At 41.3% G+C, this 26315-nt stretch overlaps 1 protein-coding gene across 5 annotated transcripts in view; it reads right to left on the reverse strand.

Annotated features, from left to right (window-relative positions):
- Positions 1-26113, reverse strand: part of mink1 (misshapen-like kinase 1) — a 65417-nt gene extending 39304 nt beyond the window's left edge. For 2 of the 5 annotated variants that reach the window (XM_023967943.3, XM_023967942.3), the window contains exons 1-9: positions 24949-26111; positions 10433-10498; positions 8734-8916; positions 8417-8527; positions 8172-8262; positions 6575-6705; positions 6446-6500; positions 2935-3013; positions 1140-1315 (exon numbers count right to left, since the gene is read on the reverse strand). In XM_023967943.3, the coding sequence (XP_023823711.1) occupies positions 1140-1315; positions 2935-3013; positions 6446-6500; positions 6575-6705; positions 8172-8262; positions 8417-8527; positions 8734-8916; positions 10433-10498; positions 24949-25005 (949 nt within the window). In that variant the 5' untranslated portion in view covers positions 25006-26111. Of the gene's footprint in view, positions 1-1139; positions 1316-2934; positions 3014-6445; positions 6501-6574; positions 6706-8171; positions 8263-8416; positions 8528-8733; positions 8917-10432; positions 10499-24948 lie in introns of all 5 variants that reach the window. The other 3 variants (XM_070434467.1, XM_070434465.1, XM_070434466.1) reach the window with 2 other exon arrangements.
- Between the last annotated feature and the right edge of the window lie 202 nt (positions 26114-26315).

The following is a 26315-nucleotide window of genomic DNA, read 5'->3' on the forward strand; positions in this document are numbered from 1 at the left end:
ATAGCGGAAGCCACTGTGTTTTGAAGACTTTCAATGCTGCAGAAATGTTTTGATACCATTCCCCAGATCTGTCGTCGACACAATCCTATCTCTGAGCTCTACGCGACAATTCCTTTGACCTCATGGCTTGTTTTTTTCTCTGACATGCACTGTCAACTGTGGGACCTATATAGAACAGTGTGTGCCTTTCCAATCATGTCCAATCAATTGAATTTACCACAGGTGGACTCCAATCAAGTTGGAGAAACATCTCAAGGATGATCAATAGAAACAGGATGCACCTGAGCTCAATTGCAAGTCTCATAACAAAGGGTCTGAATAGTTAGGTAAATAATTATATAGTTTTCCTTTGTCATTATGGGGTATTGCTTGTAGATTGATGAGTGAAAAAAAATATTTGATCCATTTTAGAATAAGCTGTAACGCAACAAAATGTGGAAAACGTGAAGGGGTCTGAATATTTTGCCGAATGCACTGTAGTACTGCAAACATGCGTACTTATAATGACCATAATACATCCCACTCTCACCATCCATACCATAATACATCCACTCTCACCCTCCATACTATAATACATCCCACTCTCACCCTCCATACTATAATACATCCACTCCACCATCCATACCATAATACATCCACTCTCACCCTCCATACTATAATACATCCCATCACCATCCATACATAACATCCTACTCTCACCCTCCAACATCCCACTCACCTCCATACATAATACACCCTCACCTCCATACCATAATACATCCCACTCTCACCCTCCATACTATAATACATCCCACTCTCACCCTCCATACTCATAATACATCCCACTCTCACCCTCCATACATCCATCACCCTCCATACCTAATACACCTACCCTCCATACCATAATACATCCCACTCTCACCCTCCATACCATAATACACCTCACTCTCACCCTCCATACCATAATACATCCCACTCTCACCCTCCATACTATAATACATCCCACTCTCACCCTCCATACCATAATACATTCCACTCTCACCCTCCATACCATAATACACCCACTCTCACCCTCCATACCATAATACACCGCCACCCAATACAACAACCCAAATTACAGAGGCCTCAGTCAGGCTCAGGCCGGCCCTTCCCTCTCTCACCCTTCTCTCCCCTCTTCTTGCGTGTGCGGTCAATGTGGTCTTTGAGCTGGATGCGGACTTGGCGCTCTGTGGGCTGGTCCCGGATGAACGAGTGCTTCAGGAGCTGCTCTGTGGACGGCCGGCTGGTGTACGTCTTCACCAGGCAGCCCTCAATAAAATCTATAAACTTCTTAGACCTGAAGGGGGGGTAATGAGTGTCAGATACAGGTGAGGCAGAGGAGGGTGTTGAGTAACATCTGTTTGGTGGACAGAGATGGGACAGCTGGTGTGAGTGGGACTTTTAGGAGGCCTGGTATCTCCTGTAGGTCACATGTAATTGGGAATGTAGGTCACATGTAATTGGGAATGAAAACTATCCCAAGATGAGTGTTCAGAAAAAGAGAAGAACAGGAAAGGTCTGTGTGCGTGGGAGAGTGAAATAGAGACAGAAAGACAGTCAGTGTCCATACATTTAAAGTGGCAATGTACAACAGTGCTCCTTTAGGTAGATCTTTCACTGGTATTTTCATGGGAATGCAGGGCTTTTATCATTGGGCTTTGTACAGAAATGTWTGGTGATCAACTAGGAATGCCTTGGATATCGACCGGTTGGTGACTACTGGACTAATAGAGATCCCCAGTTTGTAGTCCTAAAAAACGGAAATGACTTACCTTTGGTTCGTTCAATCATTGCTATGGGGGAATTCATTGTGAAATAATAGTTTTTTKGGGGATAAACACCGAAAATAAGRCCTGTGGTAAACACAGGCTTAGAAGAGTTCTATGAGATCCTTTTGTGAATTTTGAAGCATGTATGTAATCAAAATAAGCACATAAAGGCTTCAGAATTCATGAAGGTCATGTTAACTGACTGATTAGGCAAGGAACAGAGCGCAAGCTGTTTTTGCTACTTTCTCAAACCATCAATAGCCTATAGTAGCATCATGCAGCCCATATATGTATTGATTTCTAAGGCATTCTAAAAGGTCTGTATCATTCACAACTAAAGTTGTCAAATAACTCTAAATCTAGCATATAGGACTTGTTTCAAAGTATCACTTCTACGCTCAACATAGCCACTTCATATGCGCACTTGCTCTGTAATGGTAAAAATATCSTTTCTACTTTATTCAGCTAAGTTCAATTATATTCTTCTTACTATAAAATAAAATAATGGCACGGGACATAAGAATATCTTGTCAGCTAAATGAACAAGCCTAAAGCAGGAGCATAGCCAAATAACATACGCCTACAGTAGGCCAACTCATATTCTGTTCTTCTGAAATACATTTTCTTCATATCATAATGTTTCTTTAGACCTGACTAAAATAAATAGTGGATTTATTGTAGTGGTGTATATTCAATTGATATATTATACTATTATACTACGTTTTAATGTAGATGTTCCAAAGGCGTGTATCAGCGGCTTGTATGTGTTGAGGCCTGGAAATACTAAATGTGTTTATGTTAATTAACGGTAAATTACCGTGAGACTGGCAGGCTTTTGCATGACAATAACCAACTGAGAAAAAGTCATGACCGCCACACCCCTAATCTTGACTTAGTCTCAGTGATAACATTTCTGACATGCCACTGAACTTCCAGTGGTAAGTACAGTGTATGAAAGGAATCCATGGCCAGCTGGTGTTGGATGTAAATAGTTCCGTAAAGCGCAGCAGGGCTAGGGTAAGGAAGGAATCTTATCACTGCAGAGGAAGGGATGGGCAGTGAGGGGAGTCAAGACAAAATAGCTATGTCCTAAAATAAAACTGAAGTTTCAGAAAAAATAACAGCAGAATCTAAGTAGCACACTCACCACTTCTTGGACTTGAGTTTGGGAGGGGGGTTCCTCGGGATGAGGAACAGAGCTCTCATWGGGTGCATATCACACAGAGCTGGAGGTGKAGAGAGAGGGGGGAGAGCAAGMGGTATGGGGGAAAGGTATTATGGATTGGTATTATACCCACCAAGCATTTAAGTCAAAACAGAATTTAAATACCAGTAGTATATTATTATACAGTATAAATACCAGTAGTATATTACTATACAGTATACACTTGTAATGGATCACATAATTCTATGCAGAGAATTGTGACACTAATAGCCTAGCTACTCCCAGTCAATATCTGTGGTCTTCCTAATCCCAATCCTTACTTTGTTCGCTCACACCTATTGCCCCATTGTCTTGTTTGAGCAACACTGTTACTCCTTGTCTTCCCAGCGTAGCTAGCAAAACCTGTCTGGTTAGGTTATCAGCTCAACAATAAAATGCATTCTAGAATGCATACACTGGCGGTACTTCTGATACTGCCCAAAGCATTCAGTGGTTTTCATTTCAGAACTTTGTGACTACACAATGATTACATGACCAGTTTAAGTTGGCTATTCCTTACTCTCGACATGTATAAGGTTTGTGCTGTATATGTTTTGTGTGTGCATCTGTGGAAACTTAAATGTGATACCTGTACAGACGGGCACATTTCACCTGTTTTGCACATCTAGTCAACACAACAGAATGTATGTCAGTTTGTTCAAATTAGTGAAACTAGTCTGCTCATGTCAGACCACAGGGTGGTTTGGTAAGGTTTTGAAAAACAACAGCATTGCTATCTTACAATTAGCCAGTAGTATCCCACAGTAACCAATAGAAACTAACACAGTATTAGTGAGAATGTAAGTCCATGTTGCATAATTAATGACGGCACACCACACCAATTTGTTTTCCCATCTCAAGAGGTTATTAAATAAACTAAATTACTATAGTAAGTGCCAAGTAAAGTAACGGGGTTGGCGATTTCATTTTAAGGATCGGACYCTTTWAAAAAAATGTTTTCGCCTAATATGACATACTCAAATCTAACTGCCTGTAGCTCAGGACCTGAAGCAAGGATATGCATATTCTTGAWACCATTTGAAAGGAAACACTTTGTAGTTTGTGGAAATGTGAAATGAATGTAGAAGAATAACACATTAGATCTGGTAAAAGATAATACAAACAAAAAATATGCCATAAATCCCCTTGAGACAGGGGGAATGGAAGCTTGTAYGCAACAGCGAGGGGAAATTGAATGCAAGCTTCATAAATGAAATGAAAACATTTCTAGCCTGTCTAGCTATGGATAACAGGGTTGACGTGGTATGCTTGACACGCTCAGTTTTCCACCACAAAACACCAGAACTTGGCTAAAAAGAGTAGCGCCAGCTCACCTGCTTTTACACTAGGGTTTGACCATAAGATGTTAAATGTCTGTTTGGAAATGGTTTTTTTTTTTTAAAGGAATAGTTTCACCATATTAAAATGCATTCAGTTCACCTAACAGGGTTGTCCTTAAATTGAGGGTACAGTTTTTTTATTTGACCTTAAAAGGAACCAATAATAACACTAAATAAATAATAAATTGCCAAAAATGACCTTGTCAATGCAACATCATAACTAGGGCTTTACAATGATGGTGAAACGTAAGTGGGTTAAAATCTTCCTTGAAGTCACAAAGGGTGCACAGAGGGTTATGTCAAAATGCTTAATTTTAGCAAGCCTTCATTCATATAAAAAAACTGATTTATTGCATTTTTCATGTGGTCTATATTAGAGGGCTCTTCATTTAATATCACTGGCTTTTAAAATTAAATATCTGTGCACAATCTCTTAAGTGATAGTGATACAGTGCCTTTAGAAAGTACTCATACCCCTTGAATTATTCCACATTTTGTTGTGTTACAGCCTGAATTCAAAATGTATTATATTGAACAAATTAGTTTACATCCCGGATAGTGAGCATTTCTCCTTTGCCAAGATAATCCATCCACCTGACAGGTGTGGCATATCAAGCTCATTAAACAGCATGATCATTACACAGGTGTACCTTGTGCTGGGGACAATAAAAGGCCACTCTAAAATGTGCAGTTTTGTCACACAACCCAATGCCACAGATGTCTCAAGTTGAGGGAGCATGCAACTGGCATGCTGACTGCAGGAATGACCACCAGAGCTGTTGMCAGAAATTGTCATGTTAATTTCTCTACCATAAGCCGCCTCCAACGTTGTTTTAGAGATTTTGGTATTACGTCCAACCGGCATCACAACCGTAGACTACATGTACCACGTCAGCCCAGGAACTCCACATCAGGCTTCTTCACCTGCGGGATCGTCTGAGACCAGCCACCSAGACAGCTGATGAAAATGACAAGTATTCATGTCTGTAATAAAGCCATTTTGTGGGGRAAAACAAATTCTGATTAGCTGGGCCTAGCTCCCCAGTGGGTGGGCCAGTCTCCCAAGTGGGTGGGCCTAGCTTGGTGAAATGCTGTCGAGACACTTGTCCTTCTGGCAGGTTCTCCCATCTCAGCCCAAAAACTCTGTAGTTCTGTCAGAGTGGTTATTGGGTTCTTGGTCACCCCCCTGACAAAGTTCCTTCTTATCCAGTTGCTCAGTTTGGTTGGACAGTCAGCTCTAGGCAGTGTTGGTAGTTCCATATTTTTTCCGTTTCCCAATGATGGATACCACTGTGCTCTTGGAAATTTTCAGCACTCTAGAAATTGTTTTATACCCTTCACCAGATATGCCTCATCACAATTCTCTCTGAGATCTACAGACAGTTTCTTGAACTTGGTATATGGTATAGTCTCTGCTCTGACATGCACGGTCAACTGTAGGACCTTATATAGACCGGTGTGTTTCTTTCTAAATCATGTCCAAACAATTGAATTGGCCACAGGTGGATGAAGTTGTAGTGACATCTCAAGGAAGATAAAAGGAAATTGGATACACCGGAGCTCAATTTGGAGTKTCATAGCAAAGGGGTGTGAATACTTATGTAAATTAGATATCTGCATTTCGTTTCAATAAATTTGCTAAAATTTCCAAAAACATATTTTCACTGTCATTATGGGGTATTGTGTGTAGATGGGCAAGAACATAAATATATTTTATACATTTTTAATTCAGTCTGTAACACAAAATGTGGAATAAGTCAAGGGGTACAAATACTTTCTGAAGGCACTGTATGTGCTTGTAGTGCTTTGCGATTTGCGATTTGATATAGAGTAGGCAATCTAGCGCCACAGATCAATAGCCCCCCCACCTCCTATCTTACATGAGCAGCACAGTGGTGAATGAGCCACCTCTTAAACACAGGGCTTGATTTACGGGCCAGTAATGAGACAGGAGGAAGATTATTCAATCTCTCCACTGCAGGTTTATGTTATGCGGAATGTGTTCTTGAGAGCTGGAGATAAAGCTGTTTYGTGGCTGTGTGTGTGTGTTTGTAGATTAATAGGGTAATAAAGTGGAGTCAGATGTGTGTGTGGGTTCACTGTACTGTACTTACGAGGAGCTCCCTCTGCCGTCTCTATGGCTGTGATCCCCAGGGACCAGATATCACTCTGTGGACACACCAGTGAGAATTAGTAGCCACTCTCAAACACAGACATACGTTAGGATGGAAAGGGGTCATTACCCTGTAGTCATAGGTGGAGTCAGGGTTCTCGTCACAGGCGATGACCTCAGGGGCCATCCAATAAGGCGTACCGATGAAGGTGTTCCTGCGCCCCACAGTCCTGTCCAGCTGAGCACTCACCCCAAAGTCCACTGGCCACAATGGAGAGGACAGAAGTCAGTATTAGTAGTAGAATATTAGCAACGATTCTCTTTTATGACTTCCGCTTCAAGTCGTGATTTAGTTAAGTTGTAGATAAAGAAATAATACAAATACATAGTGTGCCTGAGGGTGAGTCAATGTTTAGACTGAGGAAAGCTGCTGTAAACACACACTGGAGGGTAACTTACAGGCACAAAGAGCAGAGGGGTATACCTCCTGCAAGCTAGATCTACTCAGGGTTTTCTAAAGCTAGCCAGCTTCAGTTAGCTTCCCATTCTAGCTCAGGCTTCATCCGTACTATAACGGTGGATATTGCTTGACTGCCTGCCGCGAACTCTAGCAGGCTTGTAACTGCACGTGCATGTTGTACATGGCTAGTTGAATGCCAAACTCTTCATTGAGTCAGTGCCACATTTACATTTAAAGAAAATGTATCTTGCAAAATCAGCAGGCTATCGTGTGAAAGAGACTTTTAGAAATTGCATCCTTATTTTATTACTTTGGTGTGTTTTGATGTGGTTATCAATATATGAGCACCTTTTTCCCCACTCCTATTGATAAAAGAATTGTATTAAGTCAAACAAAAGTTTCTGTGCGTGACGTGCATTTGTCATTACTAAATGTGCAATGTGATAGGTATTTCTCTACACACAAAAACACGTTTGATTAATAAAATATTTAATCAGTTGTGTTCTTCAAATCAAAATCAAATTTATAAAAATGTAATCAAATTGTATTTGTTACATGCTTCGTAAACAATATATCTAGACTAAGAGTGAAATAATTACTTACGGGCCCTTCCCAACAAAGCAGAGAGAAAAAGAGAAATAATAGAAAAATAATAACACAAGGAATAARTACACAGGGTACCAGTACCAAGTCAATGTGCAGGGGTACAAGGTTATTGAGGTAGACATGAACATATAGATAGGTATAAAGTGACTAGGCAATAGGATAGATAAACAGTAACAGCTTTTAGATGAGTCAAAAGATTGCAAAACGGGTCAATGCAGATCGTGCGAGTAGCTATTGGTTAAGTATATACCTAACTATGTATCAGTCTTATGGCTTGGGGGTAGAAGCTGTTCAGGTGAAGGGGATGATGACGTAATCTGAGAGGGAGGGAATCTGATTTCATTTGTCCTCAACTCRCCGCTCAGACACTACATTCAGTATAAATGTAGTTAGCCCTGAGTTAGCCTGCATCTGAAGGATTCGTTGCCATAGAAATGTACCTGGCTAAAAGGTGAGCCAATTTTGTCGTCCCGGTTATCCCGAGTTGAACTCAGAGTTGACCAAAGTTACCTCACTAACTCCTCAAACTAGATTGATAGTATAGAGCTCAGGATTACATATTCATCACAACAAGCCCACACACTGTACATATAAACCATGTAGATAACACACAAGAAGCAGCAGAGCAAACACATGAACAGTTTAGCATCCATCCTCTCACCGAGTTTGACCTCTGCGTTCTCTGTCAGCAGCACGTTCTGTCCCTTGATGTCTCTGTGGATGACCTTGTGTTGGTGGAGGTGCGAGAGGCCCTGGGTATCAAAGAGGTCAGAGTTCAGTCAGGGGTTCGACACCCTCTGGAGGGAGTCTGTAATGGTGCTTTTCCACTGTAGGGATTTACGCGGGTGCTTGGCCTAAAGACTGTTGTGTAATGGTTCTACGGTTGGGTGTAGTRTGGTTTCTCACCCTGAGGATTTCTCTGCAGATGTAAGCGATCCAGTCCTCCTTCAGAGAGTTACCCTTGGTGTTCTTCACTAGGTCTGTCACGGAGCCCGCCCCACAGAACTCCATCACCAGCTATACACAAACAGGACGGAACTTAGCACACATAAATTCACACAGACACACTGCAATGTTCACTGTAATAAATAATGCTGCCTGCAGTAATCCTAATATTGTTTCTGTGCATTAAGCCATTCATGGATATCAGACACAGCCCATTAAATAATGAAGCTCTCCCTCAAATTATACCACCAGACAGGGACAACAGCCATCACACTGACCCAGAGATGGTCATCATGTCCAGGTGGGCTCTTCTTGACGAAAGCTCCGTAGTAGGTGGCAATATTGCGGTGATGGCTGTACTTCTTCAGCATGTTGATCTCAGCCTTGATCTCTTCCTCTTCTTCCTCTGTCACGTCCATTACCTTGATGGCAGCCAGCTGGCCCGTCTTAACATGACGCCCCTGAATAAAGGCAGAGTAGACTTGATCATCTTAACTCAGGGGTTCTTAAAGTGGTGTCTGCGGAGGTACTGCAGGAGGTCTGCGGACAGATCTCAAAATAAATATATATTATTTMTTTMTTTTTCATWKCTTTTTTTATGAATATTACTAACAGATTAAACTAATTTTGGCCAAGGGATCCATGGAATAAGTTTATACACTGTAATACAATATAATAATATTAAAGTTACTATGTCATATTTTTGCATTGTAATTTCAGAAAATGTCTTCAATATATCTACAGTAATAGTGAAATGATTTTTTTCACAAAAAAATTTTCTTGGGCACAGACAAAATGGTGCAGCYTTCTTATTGGTCAACAAAAGATGGGCCGTCTCATTGTCAAATAGACTGGGGCTARCAAACACACACCAATAAGAAGTATGCATCATTAGAATGCAATTTTGTGTGTACCCAATAGTATTTTTGGGGGGTAAATATTGTGAAACACCATCATTACACTATTACTGTAGGTATATTAAGGACATTTTCTGAAGTTACAATGCAAARATATGACATATAGCTCCTTTAATCAAAAATGTATGCTCTTAACCCTGGGCAATGGGCCTGGGATGCTCATAGGGATATTGGTTTTCACAGTACTCCACCAATTATTAAAATTTTACTTAATACTTATTGTATTCCCCTTAATGTTTTTTTTATATTTTTTTATATGTTTTTTTACATAAATGCACTGTAATTCAAGCTTCAAAATTGCCTCATTTTTTCTCTCTGCCTCAAAATGTATCAAATTGCAGGATTTTAACYAGAAAGAAGCAACAACAAAAACTCTGCTCCATGACAAAATGTGTAGAATTGCAGGAAATTAGCTTGAAAACAGCAAAATACAATTTTCAAAAATGTTCCTAAAAAAAGTTCCTTCCAAGGGCCCGAGACTTGGTTCGTCCGGTCATGCCCTGCCAAAGTCATAGTAGAACTTCTTGTATGCTATTTTTATCTCACTCGAGTTGTATTATGATTATGAGGGGGTCAATGATTAATTTGCTATCACAAAAGGGGTTCCAGGTCCCAAAAAGTTTGAGAACCCCTGTCTCAACTGGTCAATCAATCAAAACAAGAAACTGAAGGCTAGTAACAGCAGATGTCAGCTCTAAAAATACATCCTAACTTTGAGCAAAAATTCTCAAATAGTTAAAAGAACTCTGCCCTGGTTTAATCTGTTTTGAGAGTGATTATACTGTATGTTTCACCACATCATTTTCTCTTCAGCTCTACTTTTTAGTTCTCTCCATCTTCTCATTACTACTACCAGTCTTCTCAGCTCCTCAGACTGACAGCCTCAGCGTGGTCCAACACAGCTGCATTAATCCTAATCTCAGACTTACTACCACAACGAGGGTTTGATAAGGGGAGACACTCAAACAGCCTCAATATAAGCTTAAATCGGCTCGTGGTTCAGTGTCTCTCACCTACGCTGGATCGCTGATCCAAGCCCCATCCATACGTCTTGTCTTACCTTGTACACCTGTCCATAGGTCCCATTGCCAACGACCTCCACCAGCTCAAAGATCCCTGCTGGGTCCTGAGAAAAAGATGGACAGATTCACTAAGATTGTCAGAGAGAGACACACCAGACCACCAGGCCAGATGGACTGAGAGACAAGATGACGAGACAGACATGGTGAGCACATGGAGTGCCTTCAGAAAGTATTCATACACCTCTACTTTTTCAAAATTTTGTTGTGTTACAGCCTGAATTTAAAATGGATTYAATTGCGATTTGTCACTGGCCCACACACACACAAAGTAATACTGCAAAAAACATGTCAAAGCAATGCACTTTTTGTCCTGAATACAAAGTGTTATGTTTGTGGCAAATCCAAAGAACACAGTTTTGATGTAAAGCTATGGCAAGATTTGAAAATGGTCGTCTAGGAATGATCAACAACCAATTTGACAAAGCTTGAATAATTTTTTWAATAATAAAAATGGCCAAATGTTGCACAATCCAGGTGTGAAAAGCTCTTAGAGACTTACCCAGAAAGACTCACAGCTGTAATCGCTGCCAAAGGTGCTTCTACAAAGTATTGACTCAGAGGTGTGAATATTTACATAAATTAGATATTTTTGCATTAACATTTTCAATAGATTTGCAAAAATATCTAAAAACATTTTCATTTTGTCATTATGGGGTACTGTGTGTAGATGTATGAGAGAAAAAAWATATATTTAATAAAATAGATTCCAGCTGTAATAGAACAAAATGTGGAATAAGTAAAGGGGTATCAAATCAAATATTATTGRTCACATACACATGGTTCGCAGATGTTATTGCGAGTGTAGCGAAATGCTTGTGCATCTAGTTCCGACAGTGCAGCAATATCTAACGTAATCTAACAATTCCACAACTACATAATACACACAAATCTAAGTAAAGGATTTGAATATTAACATATAAATATATGGATGAGCAATGACAGATCGGCAYAGGCAAGATGCAATAGATGGTATAAAGTACAGTATACACATATGAGATGAGTAATGCAAGATATGTAAACATTATTAAAGTGACTAGTGATCCATTTATTAAAGTGGCCAATAATTTCAAGTCTGTATGTGTTAGTGATGGCTGTTTAACAGTCTGATGGCCTTGAGATAGAAGCTGTTTTTCAGTCTCTCGGACCCAGCTTKGATGTACCTGTATTGACCTCGCCTTCTGGGTGGTAGCGGGGTGAACAAGCAGTAGCTCGGGTGGTTGTTGTCATTGATGATCTTTTTGGCCTTCCTGTGACATCGGGTGCTGTAGGTGTCCTGGAGGGCAGGTAGTTTGCCTCGCGGTTGTGGGTGGTGCAGTTGCCATACCAGGCGGTGATACAGCCCGACAGGATGCTCTCAATTGTGCATCTRTAAAAGTTTGTGAGGGTTTTAGGTGACAAGCCATATTTCTTCAGCCTCTTGAGGGAAGAKGCGCTGTTGTGCCTTCTTCACCATATGGTCTCTGTGGGTGGACCATTTCAGTTTGTCCGTGATGTGTACGCAGATGAAGTCAAAACTTTGCTCCCTCTGCTGCTCCCTCTGCTGTTTCCTGAAGTCCACGATCATCTCCTTTGTTTTGTTGACATTGAGTGAGAGGTTGTTTTGCTGACACCACACTCCGAGTGCCCTCACCTTCTCCCTGTAGGCCGTCTCGTTGTTGTTGGCAATTAAGCCTACAACTGTTGTGTCATCTGCAAACTTGATGATTGAGTTGGAGGCGTGCATGGCCACGCAGTCATGGGTGAACAGGGAGTACAAGAGGGAGCTGAGCACACACCCTTGTGGGGCCCCTGTGTTGGGGATCAGCGAAGTGGAGATGTTTCCTACCTTCACCACCTGGGGGCGGCCCGTCAGGAAGTGCAGGACCTAATTGCACAGGGCGGGGTTGAGACCCAGGGCCTCTAGCTTAATGATGAGCTTGGAGGGTACTATGGTGYTGAATGCTGAGCTATAGTCAATGAACAGCATTCTTACATAGGTATTCCTCTTGTCCAGAAGGGATAGGGCAGTGTGCAGTGTTATGGCAATTGCATCGTCTGTGGATCTATTGGGGCGGTAAGCAAATTGAAGTGGGTCTATGGTGACAGGTAAGGTGGAGGTGATATGATCCTTGACTAGCTTCTCAAAGCACTTCATGATGACATGAGTGAGTGCTACGGGGTATGAATACTTTTTGAAGGCACTGTAGGCCTTGACCCCACAAATAAGGAGGCCAGAGAGATATTGAGAGGTTTTGAGCCACATAAAAGCTCTAGACATCATCCATCCACCACTTGCGTTATAGGGAAGGGAGTAATTGACTTCACTATTTTTTCCCTCACCATAAGATAAAAACCACAGGTGACATTCATTATGGCTACTTCAAACTAAATATTAAAATCAGTCTTCGCATTTTTCCCTGAAAAAATAATAAATTAAAATAAAAAAAGGGGGACACCCAGTTCCACTTTCACAGTGTGATTCAATATGGTCTGTGTAGGATCTTTGGACGGTGGACTTGCTGCTTTAGGTTGGAAATGTACAGGGTGACCATCCTGCTTTCATATTGTTTCAATAATGGGTCTGTCAATTCCTGACTTTTTCCAGTGTTTGTCTTTAACAGAGAGAAATCATACAAGGAGAGGTGAGAGAGAGGTGTACAAGAGAATGAGGCATACATACATAGATGTGAGCATTAGGGCTAGGGGTTTGAAAGAAAAATATGAAATAAACAGTGGGAATGACAAACGGTCCAATTAGTGCATCCATGCTGTGTGTAAGAGGAGCACTAGGAGCAGGATCAACAGACTGACAAAAGGGTTAGAGTAAAAGCTCTTGAGTACAAGTGTTCAAAATAGGGGAAATGAATGAAATGACAGGGAACGATGGAATAGAGGAGGCTAATGCAATCATCCAGAGGGAGGAGAGAGAGATGGCAGCATCGCCCACGTCCAACGCAGAGTGAGAAGAGAGGGAAGAAATAAAGAGATTGAGGGGGAGGGTGGAGCTGTATTAAAGCTAAGGAGTGCGGAGGGCTGTACCAGCAACAAACTGTCAACACTGATCACAGACAGAGCATGAGAGCAACACACTGTGGACCAACTGGTAACTTCACTTCCGTCAACTTAACTTGGGTGCAGAAGTGCAAACTCTATCCATTGACAATACTGTTGGATCTTTGCGTGTGTCAGAAGACTCCCTTAATGTCTGTGTACTTACCTAGAGAAAACCAGATCTGACTATTTGAATATTCCTCTCTCCCTGGACAAGTAAGCATATCACAATCACAAATAATTAGGTCTTTAGACTTACACTACCATCAAAAACATAAAATAATGAAAAACAACAACGGTATCTGTAAGGGGGCGATTCAATGTGTGTTGACACTTGTCAGACCACCTGACATTTTCTGATGCGGGGTCTCATGAAGAATTTAGCCTATTCTACTAACTACACCACTAGAATCTGAGTCTTCTACATAAAGAGAAGTCCTAGTCATGCACTATTACTAGCCTACTGTAGGTTCTACTTGTAAGCTATGTGAATGTGTGTGTGTGTGTGTGTGTTGATGTGCAGCAGGCAGAGTGGGTGTTATAAGGACAGCTATCAAACAATAAGCTCAAGTGAATCATCCCTCTCAGAGCCCTCTCTCAAAATGGAGAATTAAATAGCATTGCCTGGAGAGGTCTGGTCTGTAACTCGTTGTACTGAAATTGCTAGAGTGTGTTGGTGAGAGATATTAAAATCTCCCTTTATACAAACTATACTCCACCCTGTTAGATGCTCCTTAGTCTTTCTTTGACTATATACTGACACCGGATCATGGTATTAGAATGGCCAACCTCAAATGATGGCCCACATTACAAATTCATCTCATTTTACAGATACCTTAAAAGGTATCTGGTCCCGGAAAGTCAGCGACCGAGGATCTGGATTTGTTTATCTTCTAATTTTAAAAGCCATTGGMTCTTTGTGTTTTAAAAAGTCTAATAAATCCATGTAATATAGCCTACACCTTCACAATAAATCCATAATGTATTTTAGACAGGTCTAAAGAAACATGATAAGAAAATGTAGTCTATTTCAGAAGAAAAGAATAGCATATTCTGAGTTGTCCTTATGTCAGGTCCTGATCTAGCTATGCCATATGGCTGTGTGCTACACTAAGCAGACAAGATTTGCTTAGAATTCCATGGATTGTTTTATATTATTTTATAGTATGAAGAATACAATTGAACAAAGCTGAATAAAATAGAAAGGATATTTTCTCCAAATGACTTGAGGGAGAGCGGCTATTCTGTGTTGAGGTTAACAAAGAAATAGGTAYCCTATATGCTTAATTTCAAGTTATCAATGTAACTTCAGTTATACAAATGTTGGGCTATATCATTTTGATTTTTAATACATTGTAAGGCCGCATGATGCGACTAATGAGGATTTGAAAAAAGTTGCATGAAAGGCATGAGCTCTGCTTTGATATTTTTACACAGGCTGTACACATTTCATCAGTCTCTCATTCCCAATTTGACAAGCACTYGATAATGCCTTGAATTTCCAGGCGGCATCCCCTTTGTGTGGCCGTAATGCCCACAAAAAACATCCATGCCTTTTGCGGCTAGTGGCCGTTGTGCCCTTGGGCTAAATATAATAATTATAGCATACAGCACCCACTTCTCTGTATGCTCCGAAGCACCTCTCACTCACATGGCTCTTCATCACGTGATCGGGTCTCTCTCACAGGCTACAAGTGAAGCAAGACACATCGGCGACGCAGCTGCGCACGTCCTTATCCAATTCCGAGGTGCATATTGAAGATATTGGAAGAACTGTCCACATTTACTTTTTCAGCCAACAAGATGAGTCGGCCTAACGAACAGAAAAAGCACTAAGATCCCCATAGTACAAAAGTTGAMCTTTCTATTCTGTGTGAGAAAGAAATATTCCAAACATAGTCTGGGACAGTTGTGGGATGCGATAAATCCCAAATGAATACATCCACTAGCATCCCCAAAAATGTTTGACGCAATGTTGATAACCTAATAGTTTATTTCTTCACATTATAAGCACAGCAATTTGCACATAAGCACAAATGTTCCATTARCGGGAAAACACGATTATCAAAAGTGACCGCAAATGTGATTATGCATGTAATGCTTTTATTATGAAGGTGCATTTTTATGGTGAAAATGACCTTCCACAAACTTGAAACTCACGCGCTGCTTATGTATGCCAGTTAGGCTCTACACCCCTTGTAAAGCGGATTAATGTGCTTAATTTTAAAAAGTTATTTGCCATCTTTAGTTGTGATACAAACCTTATCAAAACATATAGGCCTATGGACTAGGCTACATGAGGTGCGCGACTATGATTCGAAAAAGTCGCACAAAAAAAGGCATTGTTTCTTGCCTTACGCGGGGCATCATTCACAGGTGATTATGTATAATTCACAAGTGATAAGCTAATATTGTTACCCATCAGACTATTCTTGATTTAATCGTGTCTTTACATATACTAAATAATGTCTGAAAATTGTTTTGATTTAGAATGGACCATTAATCATGCACCTGTCTCGAAACAGRGGCAGGGGAAAAATGCACTAAATAAATAGCAAATGGAGGGCACTTTTCCCGTGGTTCATTTTCATGCCAGCCAAGTAGGCTATACTGCTGTTATAAAGAGAAGCAATGTGCTTAATATTAGGGAAGTTGAGAAATAAATATAATAGGCCTCATGCAATTGCATAGCCTATTGAAATGTTGCGCAACATGAGCTCATGGGCTCTCATTAAGTGTTTGATTAGATTTTCGATTACATTTGCATTGATGTCAGAGTGGTTAGAGAGACAATGGAGTRCTGAGTACCAAGCAGTTAGCACGTTTGGTAGGATACTAATGACCATCAGCAGCATCAGAGCTTGGMGAAGCCTAATTACCGTGACTAAACAGTCACGTACATTGTACAATGTAAACAATAAATAAAGTATAAGCATACCAGAGAGTCTGTTGTAACTTTTTTTTGTTAAGCCTTTATTACAGCAGACTTACAACAGTCGCATTCATTCGTGAATGCAATTTTCTAAATGGAACGGTTTATTCTTGTTTAAGCTAATTATTCTAGGCTTGCTTTATTTTAAAAACTAAAACACTTGATTGCATTTCAAATCATGAATGACTCATAATGAATGACTCACATTATGTCATCACATAATGTGTGATGACATTAATGTATGAATGATTGATACAGTAGCCTATAGAAGTATTGAAATAAAGGCCTAAGTAAGTTATGGTATTAAGGACTCAACAGGATCCGCTCTTAGGCCTATAGCTCAATGGTGGTTATACAAGGCTTCTATACTAAGCCTACTAATGATAATGACATTAATAATGAGAAAAATAAAAATTGCRTTATTATTATAAATATAATATTTGACAATTTGGAAGTCTAAACACTAAATAAATTATAAATATTACCAGAGCCTGTTCTAATGGAGAAAAAAAAGTGTCAAGCCTTTATTACAGCAAAGCAAAAATTAAAAACAGACTCATTTTTAAAAATTGTTTACTTGATATGTCATTGCGTGAGGCTTGGTGTTCACGGAATCAGTAGGCTATTAAACACTCAAACAGGCAACAGATGCAGGTTCAGTCTTATTTCTGTAGATATATTGATGATTTAAAAAGGCAGGCACATTTAAAAGTTAGGCTATGGATTATAGACCTAATTAAGTTTGGGTTTCCTCTGTGTTCTCATCTCATTCTGCTGCTGCCTCCCCTGCATTGTTCTCAACACCAATATGCTGGTTAACTTTGTTATTATGCACAAAGCAACATGCTCTAGGAAAAGGCGCCAATTCAACAGCGCACTGATGTGTTTCAGAACCGTGGAGAGTAGAGGTCGGCCGATTAATTAGAGATTATTTMAAKTTTTCATAACAATCGGTAATCTGCATTTTTGGACGCCGATTATATTGCAATCCACGAGGAGACTGCGTGGCAGGCAGACCATCTGTTCCACGAGTGCAGCAAGGAGCCAMKGTAAATTGCTAGCTAGCATTAAACTTATCTTATAAAAACAATCAATCTTAACATAATCACTAATTAACTACACATGGTTGATGATATTACTAGATTAACTAGCTTGTTCTGCGTTGCATATAATCAATGTGGTGCCTGTTAATTTATCATCGAATCACAGCCTACTTTGCCAAACGGGTGATGATTTAACAAAAGCACATTCGCGTCATATGCAGCAGTTTGGACCGCCTGGCTCGTTGCGAACTGTGTGAAGACCATTTCTTCCTAACAAAGACMGTAATTAATTTGCCAACATTTTACATAATTATGACATAACATTGAAGGTTGTGCAATGTAATAGCAATATTTAGACTTAGGGTTGCCACCTGTTCGATAAAATACGGAACGGTCTCGTACTTCACTGAAAGAATAAATKTTTTGTTTTCAAAATGATAGTTTCCGGGTTTGACCATATTAATGACCTAACGCTCGTATTTCTGTGTTCATTATATTATAATTAAGTCTATGATTTGATATTTGATAGAGCAGTCTGACTGAGCAGTGGTAGGCAGCAGCAGGCTCGTAAGTATTCATTCAAACAGCACTTTCTTGCGTTTGCCAGCAGCTCTTCACAATGCTTGAAGCACAGCGCTGTTTATGACTTCAAGCCTATCAACTCCCGAGATTAGGCTGGCAATAATATAGTGCCTATAAGAACATCCAATAGTCAAAGGTATATGAAATACAAATGGTATAGAGAGATAAGTCCTTTATTCCTATAGTAACTACAACCTAAAACGTCTTAACTGGGAATATTGAAGACTCATGTTAAAAGGAACCACCAGCTTTCATATGTTCTCATGTTCTGAGCAAGGAACTTTAACGTTAGCTTTTTTACATGGCACATATTTCACTTTTACTTTCTCCAACACTGTGTTTTTGCATTATTTAAACCAAATTGAACATGTTTCATTATTTATTTGAGACTAAATAGATTTTATTTATGTATTAAATTAAGTTAAAATAAAAGTGTTCATTCAGTATTGTTGTAATTGTCATTATTACAAATATATATATAAAAATTCTCTGTCTTAGGTCAGTTAGGATCACCACTTTATTTTAAGAATGTGAAATGTCAGAATAATAGTAGAGAGAATGATTTATTTCAGCTTTAATTTCTTTCATCTCATTACCAGTGGGTCAGAAGTTTAAAAACACGCAATTAGTATTTGGTAGCATTGCCTTTAAATTGTTGAACTTGGGTCAAACGTTTTGGGTAGCCTCCACAAGCTTCCCACAATAAGTTGAGCGAATTTTGGCCCATTCCTCCTGACAGAGCTAGTGTAGCTGAGTCAGGTTTGTAGGCTTCCTTGCTTGCGCACGCTTTTTCAGTTCTGCCCACAAATTTTCTATAGGATTGATGTCAGGGCTTTGTGATGGCCACTCCAATACGTTGACTTTGTTGTCCTTAAGCCATTTTGCCATAACTTTGGAAGTATGCTTGGGATCATTGTCCATTTGGAAGACCCATTTGCGACCAAGCATTAACTTCCTGACTGAAATAACCTTACACTCAATGTCAACAAAACAAAGGAGATGATCGTGGACTTCAGGAAAACAGCAGAGGGAGCAGCCCCCTATCCACATCGACGGGACAGTAGTGGAGAAGGTGGAAAGTTTTAAGTTCCTCGGCGTACACATCACGGACAAACTGAAATGGTCCACCCACACAGACAGCGTGGTGAAGAAGGCGCAGCAGCGCCTCTTCAACCTCAGGAGGCTGAAGAAATTTGGCTTGTCACCTACAACACTCAAACTTTTACAGATGCACAATCGAGAGCATCCTGTCCGGCTGTATCACCGCCTGGTACGGCAACTGCTCCGCCCACAACCGTAAGAATCTCCAGAGGGTAGTGAGGTCTGCACAACGCATCACTGGGGGCAAACTACCTGCCCTCCAGGACATCTACACCACCCGATGTCACAGGAAGGCCAAAAAGATCATCAAGGACAACAACCACCCGAGCCACTGCCTGTTCACCCCGCTATCATCCAGAAGGCGAGGTCAGTACAGGTGCATCAAAGCAGGGACAGAGAGACTGAAAAACAGCTTCTATCTCAAGGCCATCAGACTGTTAAACAGCCACCACTAACATTGAGTGGCTGCTGCCAACATACTGACTCAACTCCAGCCACTTTAATAATGGAAAAATGTATGTAAAAAAATGCCACTTTAAACAATGCCACTTCATATAATGTTAACATACCCTACATTACTCTTCTCATATGTATATACTGTACTCCATACCATCTACTGCATCTGGCCTATGCCGATTCGCCATAGCGCTCATACCATATTTTTATGTACATATTCTTATTCATTCCTTCACACTTGTGTGTATATAAGGTAGTTGTTGTGTAAATTGTTAGATTACTTGTTAGATATTACTATGCATGGTGAACTAGAAGCAAAGCTTTGCTACACTCGCATTACATCTGTGACCATGTGTATGTGACAAATAAAATTTGATGTCTTGATGTTGCTTCAATACATCCACATAATTTACTCCTCATGATGCCATCTATTTTGTGAAGTGCACTAGTCCCTCCTGCAGCAAAGCACCCCACAAATGATGCTGCACACCTGTGCTTCAGGTTGGGATGGTGTTCTTCAGCTTGCAAGCGTCACCCTTTTTCCTCCAAACTAACAATGGTCATTGTGGTAAAAAGTTATATTTTGTTTCATCAGACAGAGGACTTTTCTCCAAAAGGTAGATCATTGTCCCATGTGCAGTTGCAAACATAGTCTGGCTTTTTTTTATGGCGGTTTTGGAGCAGTGGCTTTTTCTTGCTGAGCGGGCTTTCAGGTTATGTGATATAGGACTTGTTTACTGTTGATATAGATACTTCTGTACTGTTCCTCCAGCAGTCTCCACAAGGTCCTTTGCTGTTGTTCTGGGATTGATTTGCACTTTTCGCACCAAAGTACGTTCATTCTCTAGGAGACAGAATGCGTCTCCTTCTGAAGCGGTATGAACGTTTGTTGTACAGAAACGTGGTACCTTCAGGCGTTTGGACATTGCTCTCAAGGATGAACAGACCTGTGGAGGTCGGGCCCTATTAAACATTCTTCTTTTCTGAGGTCTTGGCTTGATTTCTTTGATTTTCCCAAGATGTCAAACAGAGGCACAACTGAGTTTGAAGGTAAGGCCTTGAAATACTCCACAGGGTATTGATGTCAAATAAGCCTATCAGAAGCTCTCTAAAAGCCAATGACATCATATTCTAGAATTCCCAAGCTGTTTAAGGCACAGTCAACTAGTGTAATGTTAAACTTCTCTGACACCACTGGAATTAGTGATAGATTATTTCACTTATAAATTCAACTCTGTCTGTAAACAATTGTTTATGGGAAATACTTGTGTCATGCACAAAGTAGAATGTCCCTAACCACTTGCCAAAACTGTAGTTGTTCACAAGAAATTTGTGGAGTTGTTGAAAACATTTTAATGACATCCTAACTAAGTGTATTGTAAACTTTTGACTTCAAGTGTGTTGATGATGTGGGAGGCTGTGTGGAGGATACACACTGCTCAATAAAAATAAAAGGGAACACTTAAACAACACAATGTAACTCCAAGTCAATCACCCTCTGTTGAAATCAAACTGTCCACTTTAGGAAGACAACTGATTGACAAATACATTTCACATGCTGTTGTGCAAATGGAATAGAAAAGGTGGAAAATTATAGGCAATTAGCAAGACACCCCCAATAAAGGAGTGGTTCTGCAGGTGGTGACCACAGACCATTCTCAGTTCCATGCTTCCTGGCTGATGTTTTGGTCACTTTTGAATGCTGGCGGTGCTTTCACTCTAGTGGTAGCATGAGAAGGAGTCTACAACCACACATGTGGCTCAGGTAGTGCAGCTCATCCAGGATGGCACACAATGCGGAGCTGTGGCAAAGAAGGTTTGCTGTGTCTGTCAGCGTAGTGTCCAGAGCATGGAGGCGCTACAGGAGACAGGCCAGTACATCAGGAGACGTGGAGGAGGCCGTAGGAGGGCAACAACCCAGAGCAGACCAGCTACTCCGCTTTGTGCAAGGGAGGAGCACTGCCAGAGCCCTGCAAAATTGACCTCCAGCAGGCCACATGGTGATGTGTCTGCTCAAACGGTCAGAAACAGACTCCATGAGGGTGGTATAGGGGCCGACGTCCACAGGTGTGGGTTGTGCTTACAGCCCAACACCTGCAGGACGTTGGGCATTTGCCAGAGACAACCAAGATTGGCAAATTCGCCACTGGCCCCTGTGCTCTTCACAGAGAAAGCAGGTTCCACTGAGCACATGTGACAGACGTGACAGAGTCTGGAGACGCCGTGGAGAACGTTCTGCTGCTTGCAACATCCTCCAGCATGACCGGTTTGGCAGTGGGTCAGTCATGGTGTGGGTGCATTTCTTTGTGGGGCCGCACAGCCCTCCATGTGCTCGCCAAGGTAGCTGACTGCCATTAGGTACCAGAGATGAGATCCTCAGACCCCTTGTGAGACCATATGCTGACACATGAAATTGTGGCCTGCTGGAGGTCATTTTGCAGGCTCTGGCAGTGCTCCTCCTTGCACAAAGGCGGAGGTAGCGGTCCTGCTTCTGGGTTGTTGCCCTCCTTACGGCCTCCTCCACGTCTCCTGATGTACTGGCCTGTCTCTGGTAGCTCCTCCATGCTCTGGACACTACGCTGACAGACACAGCAAAACGTTCTTGCCACAGCCTCGCTTGATGTGCGATCCTGGATGAGCTGCACTACCTGAGCCACTTGTGTGGTTGAGACTCCGTCTCATGTACCACTAGAGTGAAAGCACCGCCAGCATTCAAAAGTGACCAAAACATCAGCCAGGAAGCATAGGAACTGAGAAGTCGTCTATGGTCACCACCCGCAGAACACACCTTTATTGGGGGTGTTGCTAATTGGCCTATAATTCCACTTTTTTGTCTAATTCCATTTGCACAACAGCATGTGAAATTTATTGTCAATCAGTGTTTTCCTAAGTGGACAGTTTAATTTCACAGAAGTGTGATTGACTTGAGTTACATTGTGTTGTTTAAGTGTTCCCTTTATTTTTTTGAGCAGTGTATATATAGTATATAAATTATATGCGCATCTGCTTTTTTTGGTCCTTCAATAATCGGTCGACCTCTAGTGGAGAGCGACCGCTATCCAACGAGGCAGAACACGCAATTGTTATAAAATGATTTTTTTTATTAGCGTTGCACCATTGTTCTTATGAAATATAACCATATACAATTTCAGTAGCACGTCTTAGACTGATTGACTGTGCCATCCCCAAGGCCTCCACAATGGATCAGTCCACTCAGTGCGAATCAGACAGGGGTCTTGTACACGATATTATATATTTTTAAATGTTGCTACTGCTCGACTAAAGAAATCTTGGTCGACCAACAGCCTATTGACCAAACAATTGACCAGGACTTAATTGAGTCAGCCAAATCCTTTTTATCCTTGTCAAACTTGGTGCAAAATCACACCCACGGGTAACCTAGCAACATTCAAAGCCACGCTGATTGGTCATAGTTCTTAAGTTCCCTGTGAGGAAGTAAACGTGCMTGAGAGGAAGAAACGCAAAGGGGAGTTGAGTTTTTCGTGCCTGCCATACCACGAATTGTGGGAGACACGCAGTTTCCTGGCCTTGTTTGAAATCAGCTAAACGAAAAGCAAGTGACTCTGTAGATAAAGTAGCTAACATTACATGATTGTCAGTAATTGTGAATMAATGGAGCTTGCTTTACCCATTCAGCTAGAGCTAGCTATGCAGCATCTCTTTTTGTTGCCAACTAGCACAAATGTTAATAAGCTAAGTCTCTCAATAGTCCTTTCTTTAACACTTACATAACCACACTAAGCTAATGCTAGACAACGCACACTACTAGACAGCATCCATGTGAGAGACAGACTCGGTCTCGACCTTTAAGTCTTTATTTAAGACTCAACTCTTCAGTAGGTCCTATGATTGAGTGTAGTCTGGCACAGAGGTGAGAAGGTGAACGGAAAGGGGGTATCCGGGGGTATCGTCGGACGGGGCCACAGTGTCTCCCGACCCCTCCTGTCTCAGCCGCCAGTATCTACGCTGCAATAGTTTGTGTCGGGGGCTAGGGTCAGTCTTATGTCTGGTGTAATTCTCCTGTCTTATCTGGTGTCCTTAGTGAATTTAAATATGCTCCCTCTAATTCTCTCTCTCCTTCCCCTCCCGGAGGACCTGAGCCCWAGGACCATGCCCCAGGACTACCTGGTCTGATGGCACCTTGCTGTCCCCAGTCCACCTGGACATGCTGCTGYTCCAGTTTAAACTGTTCTGCYTGCGGCTATGGAACCCTGACCTGTTCACAGGACATGCTACCTTGTCCCGAACATGCTACCTTGTCCCGGACCTGCTTTTTTCTACTCTCTCTCTCTCTACTGCACCTGCTGTCTCAAACTCTGAATGCTCGGCTATGAAAAGCCAACTGACATTTACTCCTGAGGTGCTGACCTGTTGCACCCTCTACAACCACTGTGATTATTATTATTTGACCCTGCTGGTCATCTATGAACGTTTGAACATCTTGGCCATGTACTGTTATAATCTCAACCTGGCACAGCCAGAAGAGGACTGGCCACCCCTCAGAGCSTGGTTCYTCTCTAGGTTTCTTCCTAGGTTCCTGCATTCTAGGGAGTTTTTCCTAGCCACTGTGATTCTACATCTGCATTGCTTGCTGTTTTAGGCTGGGTTTCTGTATAGCACTTTGTGACATTGGCTGGTGTGAAAAGGGCTTTATAAATACATTTGATTGATTGATAACACTTGTCTGCCGAGCATTCAAATAACAAACATTAAATAAAAGTCTGCACAGCTTACMTACCTCCAAAAACAACGCAACTATCCGTGATGTTGATGCTATCCATCTGGTCAGTCAGACTGGCTGCAATCACTCACACAAAAAAATCTACATAGTTCAATGCAACTTCATATACAAATTCGGGAAAAGCAAGGTAAGGCTGGAAATGTTTTGGTGGGGATTCTGTCTCTACTTCCTCCGTCTCTCGCGCGCCTTTACTTCGTCACAGTGAACAACCGAACTCTGACCAATCAGCGCGGCTTTAAATGTTGCTAGGTTTCTCGTGGGCGTGGTTTTACACCAAGTTTGGCGTGGACAGTTTTGGACGACTGACTGAACCAGTACGTCTCCACTCGACTCTCGCTGCGCGACAAACGTCATAAATTTAGGCGCTAGGCGTGTCTGTACAGCCTCTCCCTCAGCAAATACTAATACTGCTTGCTTGCTAATAAGATTATCGTCAGTCAAATCTAAAACACGTTTTACACACAACTGGCCATTTAACCTAAATAGAACGTTTGCTAGATGGAAGCTCGTCAAAACTGAAAACTAGTCGTTGCAAGTTTCCAAAAATGACACAATCATCAATGAAGCTTTGGCACGCGCTGWACTTACCCTCAAAGCTGCGAGGTCGATGTCATCCAAGCTTCGTGTGGGGGCGTTTTCGGACATACTGGCAAAAGTAGTAAATTAGTAAAAAAAAGTAGCAGCCGGTAGAAAATCCAGGTGGCCCAATGTTTAATTTAGCTGTGTCCTGCACTGTCAGGTCCCGCTCAGACAGATATGGGGGAACCTTATGAGACTCGACTTGCTAACATAAACAACCAGACGCAAAAACGGCAAGGCGAAATGCAGTTAGCTAGCAAGCTAGTCCCATTGCGTTAGAGACCCAATATTGTGCTGCACTCTATGCGTTCATTTTGGCAATATTAATACGTATATGTTGCATGACAATTCGAACGAAGTGGTCGTCTACATATACTTTGAATGTTTAACTACACGATACAATTATGTTTGTGAGATTAAACAAAAGTTAGAATAAGTAGCTAGCTAAGTTACCTGGCTAGGTAGTTAGCTGTTGGCTAAATAATAACAGCGCAATAATACGAAGGTGGTCTGCAGCAGAGCTGTTAACGTTATCTAGCTAGCTACCCACGCACAAATCAAAAATAAGATTTATTTTGAATAAGCTTGCATTCTAGCTGGCCGTAATTCGCGTCCTGCAGAGACTTAATGTTCCACAAATGACGTAGCAAGCAAATGGCGCGGTCAGTATATCATATGTAACCAGCTAGCTACGTCGAATGTCCGACATTCGATATCTGAACACAAACTTTCACTCCTTTCGCGTTGACACAGATCGCGCCTTGCACTGCCTGTACCGACGGTGAAAAAAATCAGTTTCTGTACGGATCCAATTGTACGAATTTGAGCTGGTTCGTACTTCTAAATATATACTTTAGTTAAGAGTATAGTTGATACCATCCAAGTAATTTCCCGATATATAGTCCATAAACTATTTCATCGCCATGTTTTGGTAACGTTAGCCCTGTTCGTCTGTGTGATCGGCTATGACGTCCCTTTACAGCAAGTGTGCATCTATACACACACAACACCCTCTCTACTTTTTTTTTCTCTTCCCACTCCCTACTCCGAAGAGTGCTACGGTACTGCATCGTGGACAAATTACCTGAGAGATGATCAGTAAACATATACATACTACTGCAGCTGCCTTGGCCTGTAGGCTAGCCTAGTGTTTACCTGTCTGACTGGGACAATCACACATGGATTGACATGAGACTCAAAAACCAGAGGCAAATTAACTAATACTGTTCACATTACAACTTWTTTWTTTTTTTATTAAATGTTAAAAGATAGCTACATTCGTACAGATGACAATTTTGAAAAAGAAAAGCCTATCGACTATAGCCTAGTTATTCTAATAATTAAGTGATAAGTGATCAGGCTGGTCTCGGGAGCTA

Source organism: Salvelinus sp. IW2-2015, linkage group LG23, assembly GCF_002910315.2.
Source record: "Salvelinus sp. IW2-2015 linkage group LG23, ASM291031v2, whole genome shotgun sequence".
NCBI classification, from domain to species: Eukaryota; Metazoa; Chordata; class Actinopteri; order Salmoniformes; family Salmonidae; genus Salvelinus; species Salvelinus sp. IW2-2015.